At 40.5% G+C, this 20,661-nt stretch overlaps 1 protein-coding gene across 1 annotated transcript in view; it reads left to right on the top strand.

Moving 5' to 3' along the window:
* ptprq (protein tyrosine phosphatase receptor type Q) overlaps positions 1-20,661 on the top strand; it is a 40,635-nt gene that overhangs the window by 10,480 nt on the left and 9,494 nt on the right. The window contains exons 19-50 of the mRNA XM_059336023.1: positions 1,558-1,669; positions 2,266-2,368; positions 3,312-3,426; positions 5,837-5,906; positions 6,404-6,603; positions 6,804-7,032; positions 7,145-7,273; positions 7,379-7,525; positions 7,639-7,802; positions 8,249-8,765; positions 8,890-9,051; positions 9,294-9,473; positions 9,563-9,670; positions 9,770-10,051; positions 10,148-10,429; positions 10,851-10,971; positions 11,060-11,214; positions 11,350-11,498; positions 11,955-12,126; positions 13,530-13,847; positions 13,936-14,211; positions 14,313-14,464; positions 14,739-14,880; positions 15,684-15,959; positions 16,596-16,967; positions 17,559-17,668; positions 18,009-18,195; positions 18,304-18,542; positions 18,879-18,948; positions 19,356-19,514; positions 19,750-20,038; positions 20,140-20,213. Coding sequence (XP_059192006.1) covers positions 1,558-1,669; positions 2,266-2,368; positions 3,312-3,426; positions 5,837-5,906; positions 6,404-6,603; positions 6,804-7,032; positions 7,145-7,273; positions 7,379-7,525; positions 7,639-7,802; positions 8,249-8,765; positions 8,890-9,051; positions 9,294-9,473; positions 9,563-9,670; positions 9,770-10,051; positions 10,148-10,429; positions 10,851-10,971; positions 11,060-11,214; positions 11,350-11,498; positions 11,955-12,126; positions 13,530-13,847; positions 13,936-14,211; positions 14,313-14,464; positions 14,739-14,880; positions 15,684-15,959; positions 16,596-16,967; positions 17,559-17,668; positions 18,009-18,195; positions 18,304-18,542; positions 18,879-18,948; positions 19,356-19,514; positions 19,750-20,038; positions 20,140-20,213 — 6,061 coding nt within the window. The remainder of the gene's footprint in view (positions 1-1,557; positions 1,670-2,265; positions 2,369-3,311; positions 3,427-5,836; positions 5,907-6,403; positions 6,604-6,803; positions 7,033-7,144; positions 7,274-7,378; positions 7,526-7,638; positions 7,803-8,248; positions 8,766-8,889; positions 9,052-9,293; positions 9,474-9,562; positions 9,671-9,769; positions 10,052-10,147; positions 10,430-10,850; positions 10,972-11,059; positions 11,215-11,349; positions 11,499-11,954; positions 12,127-13,529; positions 13,848-13,935; positions 14,212-14,312; positions 14,465-14,738; positions 14,881-15,683; positions 15,960-16,595; positions 16,968-17,558; positions 17,669-18,008; positions 18,196-18,303; positions 18,543-18,878; positions 18,949-19,355; positions 19,515-19,749; positions 20,039-20,139; positions 20,214-20,661) is intronic.

The raw sequence follows: 20,661 nt of genomic DNA on the forward strand, positions 1-20,661 counted from the left end.
AATACATAATATGATCAATAAATAATAATATAATTATATTAATAAAACTTTATTGCTATATATAATATACTATATACAGTACTGTGCAAAAGTATTAGGCAGGTGTGGAAAAAATGCCTAGAAAAATTGATGCTGGATTCAAGGCAAAGGGTGATCCCACCAAATATTGATTTGATTCAGATTTTTCTTCTGTTCACTCACTTGTTCACTGCATGCATATATACAATGTATGGAAGAAAAAAAATAGCTACACATTTAGCATCAGCAAGATTAAAGTGATAAACACAATAATGCATCATGCATAATCAGTAATATATATAATATTCTTAAAGGGGCCACTGTGCATGGATACTATAATTACAGTTTGATGCTAATACTTTTTTAGCTTTATTAGGGCCCGAGCAGGCACCTTATGAAACTTTAAATATAAGTCACACCTGGAAAAATTTTATAATCTATTGTCATCCTGAATTTTCACCACTAGGTGGCGCTATAATAAAGGAAAGTGCATTTTGGCTAATAACTCCCACATACTTCATCAATCATTCAAAAATCTTATATCCACGCGTTCACTGAGTTTTGCTGAATCTCGTGATATAGGCCACGCCCATTTTCGCCTTGAGTTTTTTTTCCGCAAATTCGCAAAATGTCGCAAACCTACTTTTTTGAACTCCTCCGAGGCAATTTCATCGTTTTGCATCAAACTTTGCACACAGCATCTATGGACCGTCATGACAAAAAGATATTAAAAGAATTTTGATAACCCAAAGAATACTCAAGTTATTAAATAACAACTTCCTGCAGGTGGCGCTATTTTCAACACAAAAGACAAAGTGTTGCATATCTCCACATTGGTGTGTCTGAATGACATGAAACTCAGGTTACTACTTCCCCATGAGCCCCTGAGGCTCTCTGCAAAATTTTGGTTGATGACCACTAGGTGGCGCTCTTTAAATTGAAGTATTTTATCTCCAAATCGGTTGGTCGGATTAACACCAAACTTGGTATACTTATTGTCAATGCCCTCCTGAGGATAATCTTTTAAGGTTTTATTGATCGGCCCCTAGGTGGCACTGTGGTGGCAGTCTAATTTCATATTTGGTACCGTAGCCACACTATAACACTTAAGGCAATGAAATTCATAGGGGTGGTATAGGCTGGCCCCTGTAACGCACACACCCCAACGGCAGCATGCCCCGACAGGCGTGTACTGCGAGGGCCCGTTCAGTACTGCTTGCAGTGCTAGTTTAAGTTACATTTTCAGTGCAGGACTTTTACTTGTAACAGCGTATCCCATAAGTGTTGCATTACTACTTTTACTTAAATAAAAGATCTGAGTAGTTCTTATAACACTGATTATGAATAGGTAGTCTGCAATACGGACTTTATAACGTTATAATTAATTCTTAGTAACAACTGGCTACACCTGGCTTAAAATCCATTAAAGAAAAGCACATTTGGAACATGATGGGTGTTGTTGATGAGCAAATTCTTCAGCTGTAGGCACATCACTGATCTAAAGTGTATTACTCGTTCTGTGTTTTGCTGTTTTCACAGGCCGATGTGGCGAATGTCAGTCCTGGGACACAATACAGTGTAACGGTCACAGCAGCCTCCTCCTCCAACATCAGCCCTGGAGTCAGTCGCATGATCAATACAACTGAGGCTGGTGAGACAGCCTGTTTGTTGTTGTTTTTTGAGTTTTGTTTCTGGGTGTTGAAATGCCATCAGGTTCTCATCTGCCCTCTGCTGTTTAACTCAATCCCTGTATAGCACATACACACTGAGGGAAAATAATTAGTACTGTGTGTGTGTGTGTGTGTGTGTGTGTGTATTTGTGTGTATGTGTGTGTTTGTGTATGTGCTTGTGTATGTGTGTGTGTGTGTGTGTGTGTGTGTGTGTGGGTATACTCCCTTCCCTGTTTAATTCCTCTTAGGTAACTTAAGCCTGGGCTTTTGAACCGCAGGATGAATGGGTCTGCAATGAATGTCAGTGAAATGCCACTGCTGTGTGAGGCCTTATTCATCAGAGTTTGGCCTAAAACACGCTCACACACACAGACACACGCACATGCACACACGCGCGCACACACACATGCACACACACACTCACAGACAACAACACTGTTCTTACAAATACTCTTGTTCCGGTTTTCTGTTGAGTTCTGTTATGCAGAAGTTGTTATTTATCAAAGTGTCTGCATTTGCTGTTTGCTGTATTTATTCACACACGTCTTTTTCACACACTTATTTCTTCTCCTCCAGTTCCAGTTCCTTATGACCTAGTGGGAGAAGCTGTGGGCTCTAATGGTATTCTGCTCTCCTGGTCCATGCCAACTGAAGCCTCTATTGACGCATACATCATCAGGTAATTCTTTGCTTCTTCTTGGAGAAATGTGATCCAACATTTATTTTGGTCTATTGGTGTGAGTCCACACAGGTTGTGAGTGTCAAATTCACAATCCAGGAGAGCTTTGTTGTCTGTGTATGCTGAGTCATCATGAGATCATGAAAATACAAAGTATATCAATATTATAATGACCAAATATATAAGTACGTACCTTTTTGAAATTTTGAAATATTCTTACAGCAAGAACAGATTTTTAAATATAATTTTCATTTAAAAAAATATTCCTTTAAAGACTAAACTAAACTAAAATGTTATGGCTGGATACGAATAGTATTTCTCTCACTGGAAAATGAATTAGGTTTAAAGGAAAAAATCTTTGTTTTGTGTATAAAATAATCTGCAAAATATGTAAATAGTAGTTATATATTATATATTATAGTTATTTTCCTATATATAACATATAATAGAGTAGAGGTAGCATACAATTGAAATTTGTTGAAATGTTTTCTTCTAAAAGTACACAGTGTTTTACTGTGAAAACAGAAAAAAAATGTTGGATTTCAACATTTGACAAACACCTCAGTCAGGACAGATAACCAATTGATATTGATATTTTATCAAAATCACCTTATACTCCATCTCTCATTTCAGATTTGGGAAAAAAATAAAGCATTTGCACTTACCAGATACTGCAAAAAACATTAAAGTAAACTAAATAATTCAATGTTTTAACACTTGGAGCCCAATGGTAACAATAACTATAGATATTTTATATCTAATAGAATGTAATAATCACTCTTTATCGCTTTTATTTTTTGTAGCATTATAACTATCTTACACTGAACAGACATTTTCGAGTTCTCCCTACTTTATTGCTCTGTTTCCATAGAGACCTGATCTAATCTGTTTATATTATCTGAGTAGGGAGATGATGATCTTGCGAATGGATTTCTCTTTGTAGGTACAAGGAGGTGTGTCCCTATCCCGATCCCAACTTCACACAGGTGACCGCGTACCTGGACGTACCAGAGACCCTGCTCACTGACTTCACCTCAGGTTCTACATACCACATTGAGGTAGGATATACAACTCAAGATTTAAACTGTATTTATACATAATACAGTATTCCAAAGGATCCCACAGTATTTCAAAGGAACCCAATTCCACGCATATTACTGTTGGATATGGGGTATTCAATTTATCCGGTAAGGAACTATATATGGTCACTTCCGCGGACATCCAAAATGGCGTTGCTATGCAGCCCAGTGAGGTCAGAGAACCACGTGACTACTCTTAGCCAATCAGCAAATATGTGACAGATAATGACATCACACCATCGGACCAATCAGCAGCGGCCATGAGCCTTTCTAATTTTCCTCTTTCACCAGACACCCGAAGTACGGCTTTTTTACACCTCCTGCTCCCGGAACGACATTTTATATTATATTATATACGTTATATTGTTATATATCTACATAAATAACAAATATATACATGTGTTATAAATGTTCCATAAAAATATTTAACAACATAAAAATCAATGTTCCTTTAAGTTTATATGTGTCTTTCCTATATTTTTTTATACATACACCTTATTAAAAATGTTTTACCCTAGACAGGCGAGGAACCATATATGGTCACTTCATTGATCTTGATTTTCAACATAAAAATGTAATATTTTAAAAAATGTCACAAAAGTAAAAACGTCTTGTAGTGTCCTGCAATGACACTTTAGGGTTGAAATTGTGAATTTCCAAGGATTTCAATAAGTGCCTGATAAAGGGTTAAATATTAACATTTAGTAGACACACACCCAAAAACCAACAAACTTTTCATATAAAACCTATTCCTGTAAACTGTCCTCCTGTATGATCACATGGACAGATCCCACAGTACCAGACTATTCTCTTGATCTGGCTGAATGCTGGTAATTGATCCTGATTGCATTATTAATCAGGTAAACAGATCTATGGATCAGCCATGGCTCTTTCCACTGTCTGTTGTCACTGAGCTTGAATGTGATCGTGCTTATTAGTTTTCGGAATTCATTAACCCACAATGACCTTCATACAAATGGACTCAGAGAGACTGACACACATCGTGATTATACTTGCACACACTGTATTTGTGTGTGCATGTATCATATTACTACATGTCACCTGTGAGTGTGCTGGCCCACTCAACCCTGCACAAAGCTAAGCTGACAGACTATGGAAGTTATATTCATGTTTATATTACCAGGGTGGGAAATATCTTAGATATTGTAAACTACAACAAATTGCTATTTTTTTCAGTGTCAGAATGAGTATTCAGATCCTTTACTTAAGTAAATGTACTAACATCACACTGGAGAATTACTCCACTACAAGTACAAGTCTTGCAATCAAAACTTACTTAAGTAAAAAAGTACAAAAGTATCAACATCAAAATGTACTTAAAGTATCAAAAGTAAAAGTACTTGTTATGCAGAATGGCCACACTCAGATTGCTGTATAAATTCCAAATATTTTATAAATTTTTATTTTGCAGAGATAGGGCCCAAATTCGCTACTTAATATACTGGTTTCATTGATAATAATGTGTAATCATTTTGAATTGATCATGTTTTTCATGTTAAATCTCGACCTGAAACGTAACTAATGCTGTCAGCTAAATGTAGTGGGGTAAAAAGGAAAATATTTCCCACTATAAAATGTAGTGGGATTGAAATATATATTTACATAAAATGGAAATACCCAAGTAAAGGTCACGTACCTCAAAATTGTACTTAAGTAGAGTACTTGAGTAAAGGGTAACTTAGTGTCATTACACCACTTATCTCATAGCAACGATGCACTGCCTAAAAGTGTCTGTAACAGTTTAGACTGCCTTTTTAATGCTGTTATTTTATATTAGATTATACTGTGCAAGCGTTGTGTCACTCTCTATGCATGCTCCTCTGTAGGTTAATTTTTAAATCAAAATGTTTTTGAAATACTTGTATTACAAGTTAATACAAATATTTTTTGTTAAATGTGCACTGTTTTTCATAGCGCTCCAGTATGAATATAGTAAATGAGAGCTGAAGATGGATGTTTCAAGATAATGTTTTGGTGCTGGCATTCATTATTTTCCATTTACACAAATTCCCCATTAGCAAGATAATTAGACCTAAATTGTCATTTAATTTTCACCTCATTATTATTTTATTTTTCATTAGTTTTGATTTATTCTCTTTTAATCTTTGAGAAAATGAAAGATCGGTTCAACTCAGAGGATGACGTCTGTTTACATACTGTTGACATACCTGGTGTATACATAATGTGTCATTGTTGTTCATGTGTTGCTATGATCACTGAATCATCTCTAACAGAATGCTGTTCCAGCTGTGATCAGTGCCTGAGATTAACACCTAATAGGGATCTGATGACTGCCCTTTTGACGCGGACATTAATTAATCATTAAGTAATACCTACTAACTCTGTCTCTCTCTTTCTGCCCCTTTAGGTAGCAGCCATAACTCCAGCTGGAACAGGAACCTTCAGCAAGTCTTTATACATAAAGACCGCTGAGTCCCGTGGGTGTTAATGCACACACACACACACACACACACACACACACTGATCTCAGTCTTAAACAGCAGGGTTGTAGTACTTTAATCTGGTCTTGGTATCTTTTTTTTTAAGTCTTACACTTGGTCTCGGACTTTGTTGGACTTGGAGCTGTTTTGGTCTCCGACTCGGCTGATTCTGGATCAGATGTGCAGAATGTTGCCTGATTCTACCAACATGATGCCTTAGATTAGTTTGATTATAGAAGATAGATCAAAGTTGTTTGTATAAGATCATTTCTGTTTATTCTAACACCTTAATCACTATATTAGTATTATAAAGATACTGTTATGGTCTTGAACGGGACTTGAATTGCTCTGGACATGGTTTTGACTGCCTTTAGACTTGGTCATGACTCAAACGACCGGTCCTGGACTTTGTTAAGCTGGTCTTGACTACATTTTTTATATACATTTTTCTATGTCTGTGTGTGTAAATTAATTTGTGTGCTTATTTCCTGCAGCCCCCGGCCTGGTGACCAACTTAACAGCGTATGCTCAGAATCACACCAATGTCATGGTTACCTGGTTCCTGCCGCACCGCATCAACGGACTCATCATAAAGTTTGCAGTCAAAGCTAAACACGCTCGTACTGGACAGACGGTCCGCACGCTGGAGGTCAATGCAGAGGACATCATGACCGTGGCACTACCTCACTGCAATGTAATGCATCATCCTGTCACCCCTCTGGCTTTTCGACTTTTCACTGACCTGTTATTATATAATGTCCTCTCTTTTTTTCTGGATTATATATGCTACCAAGGCACAAGGCCGACCACTCGTACAACATAAGACTATACATTTATTTATTTTTTAAAAATACTTTTCCCTCTGTGTTTGTCCTGTGTGATCTTGTTGCATAGGATGCAGCTGATATCCTGTCCCGTGCGACTATCAGTCCCTTGGAGATAACAGCATCTTCTTCACCCATCACCCTCTCCGCTGTGCCCCCTGCAGCTTCCTGGAGTGTGCCCATATCAGTAGGAGTAGATCAGCTACGACCTTACACTGCCTATCTGTTCGAAGTGTCTGCCTTCACCTCTGATGGAGAGGGACAGATAGCCTCCACTATGGTCCGCATGCCAGAATCAGGTGTGGAAAAAAGAAGCAAACCAGACTATAGCTGTCATTTAATCCGTTATGACCATATACAATATTAACTGCATGTATAAAAATTATTTTTTTTATGTTTTTTGTGTTTCAGTCCCGGAAGACCCACCACAAAACTTCTTTATATTGAATATGACATCTAGATCAATTTCAGTGTCCTGGAGCTCTCCCAACATCATCACAGGAAGATTCGCTTACGTAGTCTACATTTATGGACCTACAGGTTATTACATAATAACTCTTGAACACACTTGTATGCATGTAACGCTCAAACTCAAACTCTAAACTGATAGAAATCCATAAAATGTCTATTTCTTTCTCATCCCAGGATATTTGTATGAGAACAACACATTAGAAATGCGGTTCACCCTGATGGGTTTGACCCCCTACACCAGGTATACGTTGGCCGTGCGAGCCAAAGCTGCTGGTGAAGTGGGTCCAGCAGCGCAGGAAGATGTGATTACACCTCCCGAAGGTGAGACCACTCCTCAAGAAATGTATTAACAAAGGTATTTTTGTATTTAGATGATGATATGTATGTTAATGTATGTATGTGTGTGTATGTTATGTGTGTGTTTGTGTGAGTAGCACCCAGTGCAGTTCAGGACTTGGTGGCAGAAGCAGAGGATTCAGTTTCAATCCGTGTTAGTTGGAGAATCCCTGCCCAGCCCAACGGTCCGATCATCCAATACAAACTGCAAGTTCTGGTTGCTGAAATTCTGCTGCAGGACATCACCCTCACTGCAGAAATGGTAAGCCAGATGTTACGGTTATTCATAGCCACCACAAATATATTCTACCACAGCTCAGTACAATTGAAATTCAGTGTGAAACCCGAGCCTGTATGAGGCTGCATTACATTTAACACTTTTAACATTTGAAGGATGCCTTTCGACATGAGGTCATTCAAAATAAAAACACTACTACAACTTCATTAATTAACATATTGTTCAACACTTGACTGACACTCATAAATGTCCAGAACACGGCAAAACAAAAAGATAAGAGAAAATACAGGCCGATATAGACACCTCCACACACTTTTAGTGATGATTGAGACGCATATTTTCTCATCTATACAATTTTGGTAATGTCCTGCAAAATCAACCAAAATGATTGAGAATCACTACTTGACACTGTACCCAACTAGGATCACAAACTACAGTCAGACCTTAAAATGCAGTTTTTCTTCCTATAGAATTTAACTGGTTTGCCTGAAGATGAGACACTTGCCCCTGATGTCCAGAACAACCCTGGGCGGCGTAAGAGAACTGCTGAGCTCAGGCTGATAACATCACCGCCGTCGTTCACTGCCACTATTTCCGATCGCACACAGACCACTGGTGCAACTGCTTCCAGCCCCACACACTCTGGAGAAACTGGTGCTGACCAAATCACTAACACTAATGCTCAACCAGCTACTGACTCCATGGTCACAGAAAACCCCAGCACCACTTATGTTTCTGCTTCAGACACTAACAGCACAGATATTCAGTATTCTCACTCTGCAGTTTCTGGGACCTCTGCATTTTCCCTTACCTCTGTGCCTCCTGCTACACTTCCACCCTGGCTGACAAAGCAATCACATACTGGGGATATGACCTCAGACTCCTCCACCTTGTCCCTAACCCCAGGCCAGCTCCGCTTGTCCACACATGATGCAGCATTTACAGGACACTTTTCAACACGCAGTGCGGCAGCTTCTGGTACGACAGGTAGGAAAGCACTAACCATTAACGCTGCTTCACTTCACCTCCTGAAGCCTTTCAGACAAGAATTTTTATCTGTTCCAGTGCTAATAAATCCATCAGTCAATCTGTTTCTACATGTATGCTGCAGGTGTAACAGTAAGAGAGGAGGTGATGGATGTTTTGTCTGAGGACTTGTCTTACCTGGTGTCAGATCTGAATCCCTTCACCGAGTACACGTTCAGGGTCACTGCTTCTACAACAGTGGGGGAGGGTCCTGCAAGAGATATTACTGAGAAGACCAGGGAGCAGGGTGCGTGGTCACATGTTACTTAAATTTATTAAGTTGATGGGTTTTTTTTGTGCATTCCACCCAAAAAAAATACAAGAATCTTGGGAGATGATAAACTAAATATGATGATCTACCTCAAATGCTACATTTAAAGGCAATAGGAAAAAGAGAAAGAGATTTATTTATGATTAACTATGAAAACACATGATGAGGCCTACAAAACCTAAAATAATCTTTGTCCTTTTACTGTATGTGTTGTTTAGTCCCTAGCTCAGTGCTTGAAGTGTCCTATCAAAACATCAGCTCCACCTCCATACTAGTGAACTGGGTCCCACCAATCAACCCCAATGGGCGGATCACACATTACACTGTCTATGGCCTCAAACTGCACAATAATCAGGCTCTGAAGTGGGAAACTGACACTACCAGCATTCTGATAACAGGTAGAGAACCTTTTCTACACAGTCATATGCTGTCATTACAATCATTGTGATACATTTGTTTTTCTGAATACCTCTGTTCTAATTTATAGATCTGGACAAGTATACTGGTTATAAGCTACGCGTAGCTGCATCTACAGCTGTTGGAGAGAGCTCTCTGTCTGAGGAAGATGACATCTTTGTTCTCACCTCAGAGGACGGTACGAGCTGAACACAAACTGTACAAAAGTGAATATGTGATTATGTTCAGTTAATAAGTATTGAATAACTCCGGGTTTTCTTGTCCATCCTTTCCTCAGAGCCTGACTCCCCCCCTGTGAACCTCACTGTGGTTGACACCAGCCCCTCCACCGCCACAATAGGCTGGTCTGAACCAGAACAAGCCAATGGGGTGATTCAATATTACGAGATCCTGTATGAGAACGAGTCCTACTCTGCATTGATGAACACGTCCTCTGACACAGTCACTCTGATGAACCTGAAGCCATTCTCCCACTACAATGTGTCTGTGAGGGCGTATACGCGTTACGGCCACGGCAACCAAACGTCAGATATTTTATACCTGCTGTCCGGAGAGGATGGTGTGTTGACTGATGCACTCAAGCAAATACACACATGAAATAATACAAACTGGTCAGATTTTAGTAAAGGTGCATCTTCTTGTGATCTCTCTTCAGTCCCAGGCAGTCCTCCGTACGACATTATGTACGAGTCGGTCAGTCCCAGCGAGGTGAACGTGACCTGGCAGCCTCCTGTGCTGCCTAACGGGGTTATTACCCACTACAGCGTGGAGCTGTGGAATTCCAGTCACTACCTGAACCTAAACTCCACGACCAACTACATCCACATCAGGCATCTGAAGAAGTATGCAAAGTACCGCGTCATGGTGCAGGCTAACACACGAGTCGGGCCCGGAAACTACAGCAGCGAGCCGCTCAACATAACCACACTGGAGGATGGTGAGAAGGACGGATGGGGGAGAGAGGAGAGGGGAGTGTTTGTTTTCAGTTCCAGGACACTGCATGATTACATCATGACAGAGTTCAAAGGACATCTGATTAAATCTGACTTTCCTCTCGTCTTTTCCTATTCAGTTACATCTCTCTGTTTCAGCTCATGCTAATGATGTTACATCACAGGTATTTGGTGCCACGTGACACTCGTGACTCCCATCAAGACTGAGAAGCACAAACAACAGAGTGATTAAAGCTAACCAGTTTTTTTTAATTTCAGGGCCGTATTCTGTTTCTCTCTGGCACGTTCCTGAAGGGCCATCCGAGTGCAAATATATATTTTTTATCACTCATCAGCTTCTGTATTGATAGGCCTGATACTCTTGTTTTTGTTATGTTACTGGAAAGTCTTTCTCCTACATCTCAGCTCCAGACACACCTCCTCAGTCCCTCCACGCCAGGAAATTGTCAGATTATGAGGTAGAATTATCATGGCAACCACCACTTGAAGCCAATTCAGACATACTCTACTACACGGTCAGAGTTTGGTGAGTTACTTTGTCTCCTTCTCTGTCTGTTTGACTCTCTGTTGAAAACAGAAAACATTTCAACACAACTGCTGGCTCTCTTTGTTAGGAATGAAACGACTGAGCTGTGGCAGAATGTGACAGGGACATCAGTGGTTATTAATGTAGACTCAGAGAGTCGCTACAACGCCTCTGTCTCCAGCTGGACCAGACTGGGAGATGGAGGAGTACTGATTTACATCAGCTTTACCACAGTTGCTGCAGGTGCTGGAAGATTGTTTTACAGATCACTTTTATCATAAAAAAATATTTCTTTGACAATGCATTTTTATGAAGTTTTTCCCTCTTCCTAAATTTTTGTTTTTGTGTCCTTTTTTGGTCAATGCTCCCTGCTTTCAGAACCATTTGACGCCCCTCAGAATGTGACTTTTGCAAATGTGAACGCCTCCTCCGTCACCTTACTGTGGCTCCCGCCTACTGAACCCAATGGAATCATTGTGCACTACACTATTTACTACTCATATAGAAACAGCACTGTGGCTAAGCAGGTGAGGAACATTTACAAGTCTTGTGAAGGCATGCATGATATCACCCTTATAATTCAAGGATATATCAGTGTCACATTTACAGCTTGTTCTGCTGTTCCCAAGTAGCCAAAAAAAACAATTCTGCTCACAAGAAAATATCTGAATACAATTCTACAATGTCATTTAGCAGATGTTTTTATTCAAAGTGATGTACATTTGAGAGTTATTAAAACACAAGCAAAGATGAAGTAAACAGACAACACACTAGTTTCTTTATGAAAATAAAATAAAAGGAGAAACACAATACATGTGGATGTTTCCTGTTGGCTTGTGGTGGACTAATGCATATGTAAAAATAACACACACACACACACACACACACACACACACACACACACACACACACACATTTGCTCTTGTTTAAATGCCTGTTACAGTGTAGGAAAGTAACTCTCATGCTCTTTTTTTGGTCCACAGATGGTTCCCATTTCAAACTTACCTGCACCTGCCTCTCCTAATTCATCCTTGTCCTACACTCTGACTCGGCTGATTGGGGGCACCAACTATACCCTGTGGATGACCTCCAGCACCGTGCACGGGGACGGAGGGGTCCAGAGCGAGCCACTAACCGTGTTCTTACCGGAAGACGGTCAGTCAGATACACACAATAATACAGTCCTACATACTGCACACCAATATAAATAAGCTAAAAAGAATAGTCTTAAAATACCACACATACCGCCAGATAATCATTGCATACAGTTGCATCAAAGTCTCACTGGAGGGCGAGTCTGCAAACTTTTTCCAAAACTGTTCAACTTCCAAGAAAAAATTACATAAAAACATTGCAATTGAAGTTGCGACTTTCAGCCTGTTAGTAAAAGGGGATAACAGTCAGTCTGGCAAACTGGCTCTATTTTTGTCCGCCTGTGACACTGTGCCTTGATGGCAGCCAGTTTGTGTTTCCTTTTGCTAAGCACGACGAAAGTTGTGAGGGATTAAAAAAAAAGCAGAGAAAAAGAGAGAAAAAGAACATCGAACCATACTAAGACAGAGAAAGAAACAAAGCCTGATGTGCTTTGAGAGAGTTCATGCTGTGCTCCTGTTGCAATTGTATTGTTGCAGAAGAAACCAAAATTTGGATTAATATTGAGTTGTACCTAGTTTTATTTATATCCTCAGTGTAAAAAGTGTACACAAGGCTTTGTTTTTATGTTATTTTGGGAAAAATGGTGCAGACAGCCGCCACAGACGTTGTCACACACCGTTCATATTTGTAATTGTGATTTATTTTTTTCTTGTTAACACAGTATTCTCTGTCTTTCAATGATAACATGCTCATATTGACTCTGTATCTCTGCCTGTGCTCTAGCTGCACCACTCTCAGCCAAGCACCGGATCTCCTGGGCGCCTTGTCTCTTCCGCACAGCCAAGCCCCCTGCTGGGCTCAGACCCCCACACACACCTGGCCCCTCACATCCACTCATTCATCTAATGGATCTCTCGAGTTTTATCTCCCTTTTTTCTCTTCATCTCCCCCTTTTTTTCCCTCATCTGTGTAAAGTACAATATTTCCGGAGGGGCTGACACGATGAGCAGGATGAGTATTTCCTCTTCAACAGCTTTCTTTCCAAAGGTTTTTTGGTGTGCTAATTTCCCCACAAATGCCTCTGTAAGTCTCAGAATGGGCTTTTATTTTGTAGCCCATTGTTTCTGTGTCTCATTACTGTTTTACTTTGCTGTGTTTCTGTGTTGTCTAAAAAATGTCATGCTGTATTGTTCAATGTGATACGCTATTGTTGATGTTGTTCATTTCAACAATGCTGCCAGTGATTATGACGGCGCTTGTGACAGATGATGATAATAATGATGATGGTGATGATGATGATAACTGGTGTGCTGTTCATTTTCCCTCAAGTGTCAGAGTGTGTATGGTTGATTGATGTCTTTATTTACTGCCTCGTAGTACAGTAAACTCACATCAAAAGACTCACAGTTTTCAACCAGTGTTGTAAATAATGGTAACACTATTCTTCTTGTTTCCTTCTTCAGTGCCAGGTGACCCGGTCATAAACCTGTCTGCTCAGAGCTTCGGCTCCACATCCACCGTCATCACCTGGGAACCTCCGCGGGAGCCGAATGGCAGTCCCATCTACCTGCTCACCTTACAGGAGGCCGGCCCCCCAGACCTATCCAACCAAGGGGCTCCAGCTGTCAACAAGACCTCCAAGCACAACACATCTGAAAATATCTTCCTATTCACCAGACTCAAGAAGTATTACCCTTATGTGGTGACCGTTACCCCGTCAACTAGTGCCGGCATTGCCTACAACCATACCAGCACGATTTATATAAGAACGGCTGATGACGGTGAGTTTATCTACACAAACAATGTTTATCTACACAAGTTCTCTGGAGTAATGGCTCATATATTTATTGTTAAACTGCTTCACATCAGTTCCTAGTTCTACTCCATTGCTGGTGTCCACCAAGAATGTGTCATCGTCCTCTATCGAAGTGGTCTGGCAACGCCCTCTGGAGGCCAACGGGGAGATAACAGAGTATAGCCTCAATCTATTTGGCCCAGGGGGCAACGACATAATTCAAACCCCCAACACCTCATTCATCCTCAACAACCTACTCCCATACACAGCTTACAACCTCACTATTACAGCTGCAACGCGTAAAGGCTCAGGGCCTTATCTGCAGCTGCAACTGCACACTGATGAAGGAGGTTAGTTATAAAGCAGGTTTAAAATTAATCAAGAATTCCAATTAGAAGGCATTTATTTATGAAACTATGCGTGCACATGCAACTTTGACTTTGTGTTTCAGGCCCCATGTCCCCGCCCCGTAACCTGACTATATATAACCACACTGCAGTCTCTGTGTGGCTGAGCTGGGAGCCTCCTCTGGAGCCCAATGGAGTGGTGATACAGTACGGCTTTAGGATTCGGGACCTCATCACACACACCGCCACGCACAGGGTATCGTTCAATTTCACACACCGAAAGCTACTCCATAATAACAACAACACACACTCACACTCTCCTGAGACCCACTCAGTGAGAGCACACACTGTCACACTTACGGTAACTCTAATGTCACACTCCAGATACCACTCAGCAGAAACCTTATATGCACATGTGCACTTATGCGTGCTGATACAATAAGATACTATCCACCCCAGTAATCAGGATTGGATGATTTAATGTCCTATGTGTCATTTTGTTCTGTGTGTGTTTGTGTGTGTGTGTGTAGAATTCCTCTGGTCCGTCGACCACTGAGTATCTATCGGGCTTCAGGCCTCATAGCTCCTACGAGATCAGTGTTTACAGTTTCACTAGAGTGGGCCATGGAAATCAGTTCAGCAGCCCTGTGACCTTCACAACTAATGAGTCAGGTAAAATACACACTGTCTACACACAAGGGATGTAACGCTGAATTAGGTCACCGCTCACAGTTTGTAGTTAAAAGTTGATTTAACAGTGTATTCAATTCAAGTAAAAATATCTTATTTGTTCCTTAAGGGGCCATAAAAGCAAAGAAGACAGGGGGCACAATAGCTGAGTCCTGTATTAAATGGTCGTCATGGACAACGTGTGTGTTGTTACTAATAATAATACAGATTGCCCCGAGTTTGTGCAAGGGAACTCTGTGTGTTATGTCAGTAATTTCTCAGGTTGATGACGAGTTATTTTCCTTTCGACAAATGCATGTAAACCAACAAATAAAGGAAACATTTCAAATGCATGGAGTGATAAAACATTGTCAATATTTCACAAGCATGTCACTGTGAAAAGGTTCAGCAAGAGATAAGCCGAATGTGGCTCCCCTCAAAAACAGCGGGTCATTACTGCAGACTTGCTGACTATGCAACCAAAAATAACTAGATAAATAAAGGTGGCACTGTAAAAATTAAAATGTATTTAAGATAAAGCTGTTTTTTGGTTCCATATTAATTATGTATCTGGATTTCTAATTGCAAATTAGTTTGCAGACTGCACATTTGCACATTTGTAGTCTCCAGTGATTTAAAGTCCTGTGCAAAGACTATGTGTGGATCAGGCTTCTTTGGCATGTGCACTGAAAAACAGGTCAAGGTCAATACTGAAATTGAATTTCCTCTTGTAGTGGGCAGTGAAGAATGCTAACTAAAGCTAATGTCTGTATAACAACATCACTGTCTCACCTCTCTGTCTGCAGTGGCTGATGCTGTGGGGAACCTGTCTTGCTCCGGAGTGAGCTGGGATTCAATTCAGCTGTTTTGGGAACTTCCGGCCAACCCTAATGGGCAGATCATTTTTTACGAGATTGTAGTGGAGGTAGACTCACAGTCCTTTACACACGAGGCTCACACACCAGATTACACAGTGACTGGACTGTCTCCAGACCAGGAGTACTCAGTCACTGTGGCTGCAGTCAACTCTGCGGGACCCGGAGACAGACTAAATTGCACTGCTTCCACTCTTTCTGAATCAGGTAGTTAATCTTATTGCATACAGGTGCATCTCAATGAATTAGAATATCATGGAAAAGTACATTTCCAGTAGTTCAAGTAAAATAGCCCCAACCAAGTATTGAGTCATATAGATGGACATACTTTTCAGAGGCTAACATTTCCATATTAAACATACTTTTTTAAATTGATCTTTTGTAATATTAATTTTTTTTTGAGACACTGAATGTTAGGTCTTCATTAAATGTAAGCCATAATCATTATATGGCAGGGGCGTCCCTCTCTACCTTTAAAAAACTCCTGAAGACCCAGCTCTTCAGAGAGCATCTTCTTTCCTAGCACCACACGATAATTCTACTTCTTAAAGAATTGTCACTAGCACTTATTGATGCACTAATAGCTCTTTTTGCACTATATCTTCATTGTCTGCTTTTATTCTTCCTGTAAGTCGCTTTGGATAAAAGCGCCTGCTAAATGACTAAATGTAAATGTAAATAATTAGAATTGAATTATTAGGATTTAATTACTGACATAAATTCACTTTTGATGATATTCTAATTTATTGAGATGCACCTGTATTGTTACATTTTTGTATCTAATTGCCAATACATAGAAATACAGAATTCATACTATTTAATCTTCTTTGTGTCTGTTAACAGCCCCAGCAGCCCCTGGCTTGCTCACCATCTCTGAGGTTACACCGAACAATGTGACACTTCAGTGGGCTCCACCACTTTCTATTCCAGGCCTTCTGAAAGAGTACCATGTCATTGCACAGCTGCTTTCAACTGTTTGTGAACCAAACACGCTAACTACTGCACAGCCAGCCCCAGAGGACGAACTGACATCAGACTGTGTGGACTCTAATGTCACAGTGTCAGTGAATGCTTCGGACAGCATCGAAGAGAACCACAGCGTCACACTCCAGTCCCTGGCTAAGTACAGATACTACCGCTTCAAAGTGGCTGCTGTGACCAACGCTGGAGTTGGAGAATATACACACTGGATTTACACACGTACTCTGACTGGAAGTAAGAACTGATTATATTGAGATTGAGTCATTTTCATTTTTCTGTCTCGATTGATGTCTGATGTTTCATTAGCAACTTGGGCCTCTGGCATCTCCTTCACAAGAACTAAACAAACTTAAATTGTATCTTGTTATAATGGAAAATGTCTTCAAGTATTGATTTAATTTAAATCATTGTTATAATAAATGTGTAAAAAAAAACAGCAGCATTTTGGGTTGCACAGACATTATGATTTCTCATTCTCATAGTGGTGTGTCGCTAATCTGTTATTATTCTTATTAATAAAAGTAGTAGTATCCATTTCTTTTTTTAAAAATGGTAATATAATGTTGTGAATTTATTAAAATGAAGCAGGCTGAAGGTTTGTCATCCATGTCCACAACAATGTTCCCCAACTAATTAATGTATTAAATCTAGACTGAAATATGAACAGTTGCAAAAGCCATTTTAGAGGCATCATGACCACATGTAAAGTGAAAACCAGACTCACTTTCAAAGTGGTTCCAGCTAATAGCATTGACACATTTATCACAGAGATGTGTTTTTTAACACATCATAAGCATCCTGTGTTTGTCTTACGCCCTCCTTCAGACCCTGATGACCCTCCACGTGACCTGAAAGTGACACCCACCTCCAACGGCCTTCGCATTGAATGGGTTGCTCCAGCTGTTCTCTCTGGACCAACTTCGTATCTTGTGCAGGTCAGCAAATTTAGTTTTGTTTTACAGATAAACACACACACACACACACACACACACAAATATCATAAAACATTTCTTTTTCGGCTTGGTCTCCTAGAAACCTCCCATAAACATACATCCAAACTGCATTGCCAGTTCTGTTTTGTTGGAAACCTATTTTCTCCTGGAACATGTTTGCTTGTTGACGTATCGCAAATAATAAAAAATAATCATTTATAGGGTTTTAAAACAAATTTTGGTCATAATGGCGTGGTAAAATGCGGATAATATGAAATTACTCCATCTCTGCTTATCCACATACAAGTGTTGAATATTTCCATGAACTTTCCTGTTATACCAGGTGGATGGTCCTGGTTTGAACATCTCAACAGTCCGAGCTCCAGATGAGTGGAAGACTGTTGTTGTGACTAACTTGACTGCTTTCACTCGTTACTTTGTGACCATCACTGCCTTCACTGGTCCATTGGAGCATGCTGCCAGTGATGGGAAATCCATCGGGCCTATTGAATTTCAAACACTGGAGGAAGGTATGTGGAACTGTGCATCTTGGGAGCACCTAGCCACTGCCCATCTGTAAACACTACTAAATATCTATTATTATTTATTTTCTTGTATCATTTCTACTCTGCCTCCAGAACCAAAAGACCCTCCCAAGAATGTGACAGTATCAGTTATCCCTGAGGCAGTGAACCGTGTGAAGGTGACTTTCACCCCTCCAGAGGAGCCTAACGGAAACATAACTGACTACTTTGTGTACGTCTATGAAAAGGACCAGCTGGTCAAGAACATCAGCCTTAATATCATCCAAAGAGACCAAAACCAGCTGACTGCTGTCATAGAGGGTCTAAAGGGTGGACACAGCTACAGCATACAGGTGAAGAACACACACTTATACACTAATACTTGTATTTTGGGGTATCTACTTGAAAATGTTTGCATGTTTAATGTTTACAAAACGTAAAATTATTTTTCTCATACTGTCATAATCGGTTGTAGTGCCTCAATACAGGCTGTGTGCATCCAGATTCAGTGTTTTGATACTTTCACAGTATTTATATAGCACCTAGACCAGCTTTATAAAAAAAAGTTGGGGAAATCCCACTTTTTACAGGCCTTTAACCTTATTAAATTTTCTTTTTATTTAACTTATTTCTGTGCTTGGTCCTCCTCCTGCTGTCTTCTCTACTTTATTCTTTTTGTATGTTTGCAGATTTCAGCAAAGAACGGGGCTGGTAGAAGCCCACCCAGCCCACATGTCCAGATAACTACAGGGATCACAGGTATCAGTCTCTCTTTTTCGTGTGTGTTCTGCAGCTCTCTACAGTGTTTCTCTTTTGCTTGTTGCAGCAGTGCAGATGTGAGACAGAGAATTGCCACAGCACAGAATCATGCATGCACTGACACAGCAAAAGTTACTCAGCAATACTGTCAGGTGTGGGTTGAGGACGTGGAGGACTGAGCAGTGGGCTGTTTGTCATGATTTATAAATAAATGCAAGGGACTAAATCTTCACACACACACACACACACACACACACACACACACTGTATAATATATAATACCTCTGTGTGTGTGTGTGTGTGTGTGTGTGTGTGTGTGTGTGTGTGTGTGTGTGTGTGTGTGTGTGTGTCCTTGTCTATCCTTGTGTGTATCTGTTCCTCTGTGTTCACACGTGCGTGCGTTCCAGCCCCAGCCAAGCCTACCCAAAGACCCCAGGCAGTGATGGGCCATGGAGGGGTTGCCATGGTGACCCACAGGAGTATCACCATCCACATCCCTGCCTGTTTCTATAGTGACGACAACGGACCAATCACAAAAATCCAGGTCATCGTGGCCGAGTCAGGGGGTATGACTCTTCAAAATCATTGAAAGACGTCACTTTTACTTGAACACACTTGGGTATCAGTCTAGTTTGGGCTTTAAGCCTCAAGTAGAATCTTGTTTTACAGTACGTCACTCTGTCCTAAGCTTACAAAAGACAAAATGTATGCAAAAGCCAAAGGGCTTAACGTCAGCAGAAATTTGACTCAGTCCCCCTGTGATTCGTTTCCTCTCTAAATGTCTTACTCATCCTGTCACAGTGAAAGACATCCAGAACCTGACCAACTGGAAAAATGCATTTTTTCATCCTGCACCATATCTGACTGACAAGGGGTTCCCCAACCCGCCATGTTTTTCGGGAGACGGGGTGTTGCTCAGTGACACACACATCATAAGTAGACGCAGTGTGTCTGGAGGTGGTCGGCCGCTGGTGAGGACCAATCACACTTTGCCAGGAACTTACGTGATTGGAGGGGACGATGACTGTACAAAGGAAAACCGCACTGATCAACTCTGTAATGGACCTCTGAAGCCACACACGGTCTATGTGTAAGTGCACCACACACACACAACAACAACTTAAAAATTGTTGTATGTATGTTTCATAATAATATAATGCTGAAACTGGATTGTTGTTCCATATGTGGCAGGTTTAAGTTCAGAGCCACGAACGTCAATGGCCAATACACAGACTCTGATTTCTCGGAGCATGTCAAAACTGCAGGTATTTATATTCATCTCTGTATTTCTCATAAAACCTGTATAGCCCCGTGTTTTATATGCTTTCGTGTTGGTCACCTATGCGTTCATACGTTCAAAAATTATACCGGCTCGTAAAGTGATGGATCAGTTATCATCTCAAAAGGTCACAAACACAATCCATTATTCCCAGTATTGCAATCATTTATCAACTCATAGATTTAGCGAAAAAATCATTTTCTGCATACTTTGAACATTAGTCACAATATCCCTCCAGTCACTCTTTGTTATAGAGTACGTTCAGCTGTCACCATTTTCATGTTACAGATTTCTTGCTGGCTGTGAGTAATATCTTTACAAGATATTTGTCTTGCATCAATGAGCTGCAATATTGCCCACAAAGAACAATCAATCCCTTCACCAAAAAGGGTGGCAGAAATGTTCTGTTTTGCCCATGTTACCTCCGGCCAGGA

The sequence above is a fragment of the Centropristis striata genome, chromosome 6 (assembly GCF_030273125.1).
Source record: "Centropristis striata isolate RG_2023a ecotype Rhode Island chromosome 6, C.striata_1.0, whole genome shotgun sequence".
Taxonomy (NCBI): Eukaryota; Metazoa; Chordata; class Actinopteri; order Perciformes; family Serranidae; genus Centropristis; species Centropristis striata.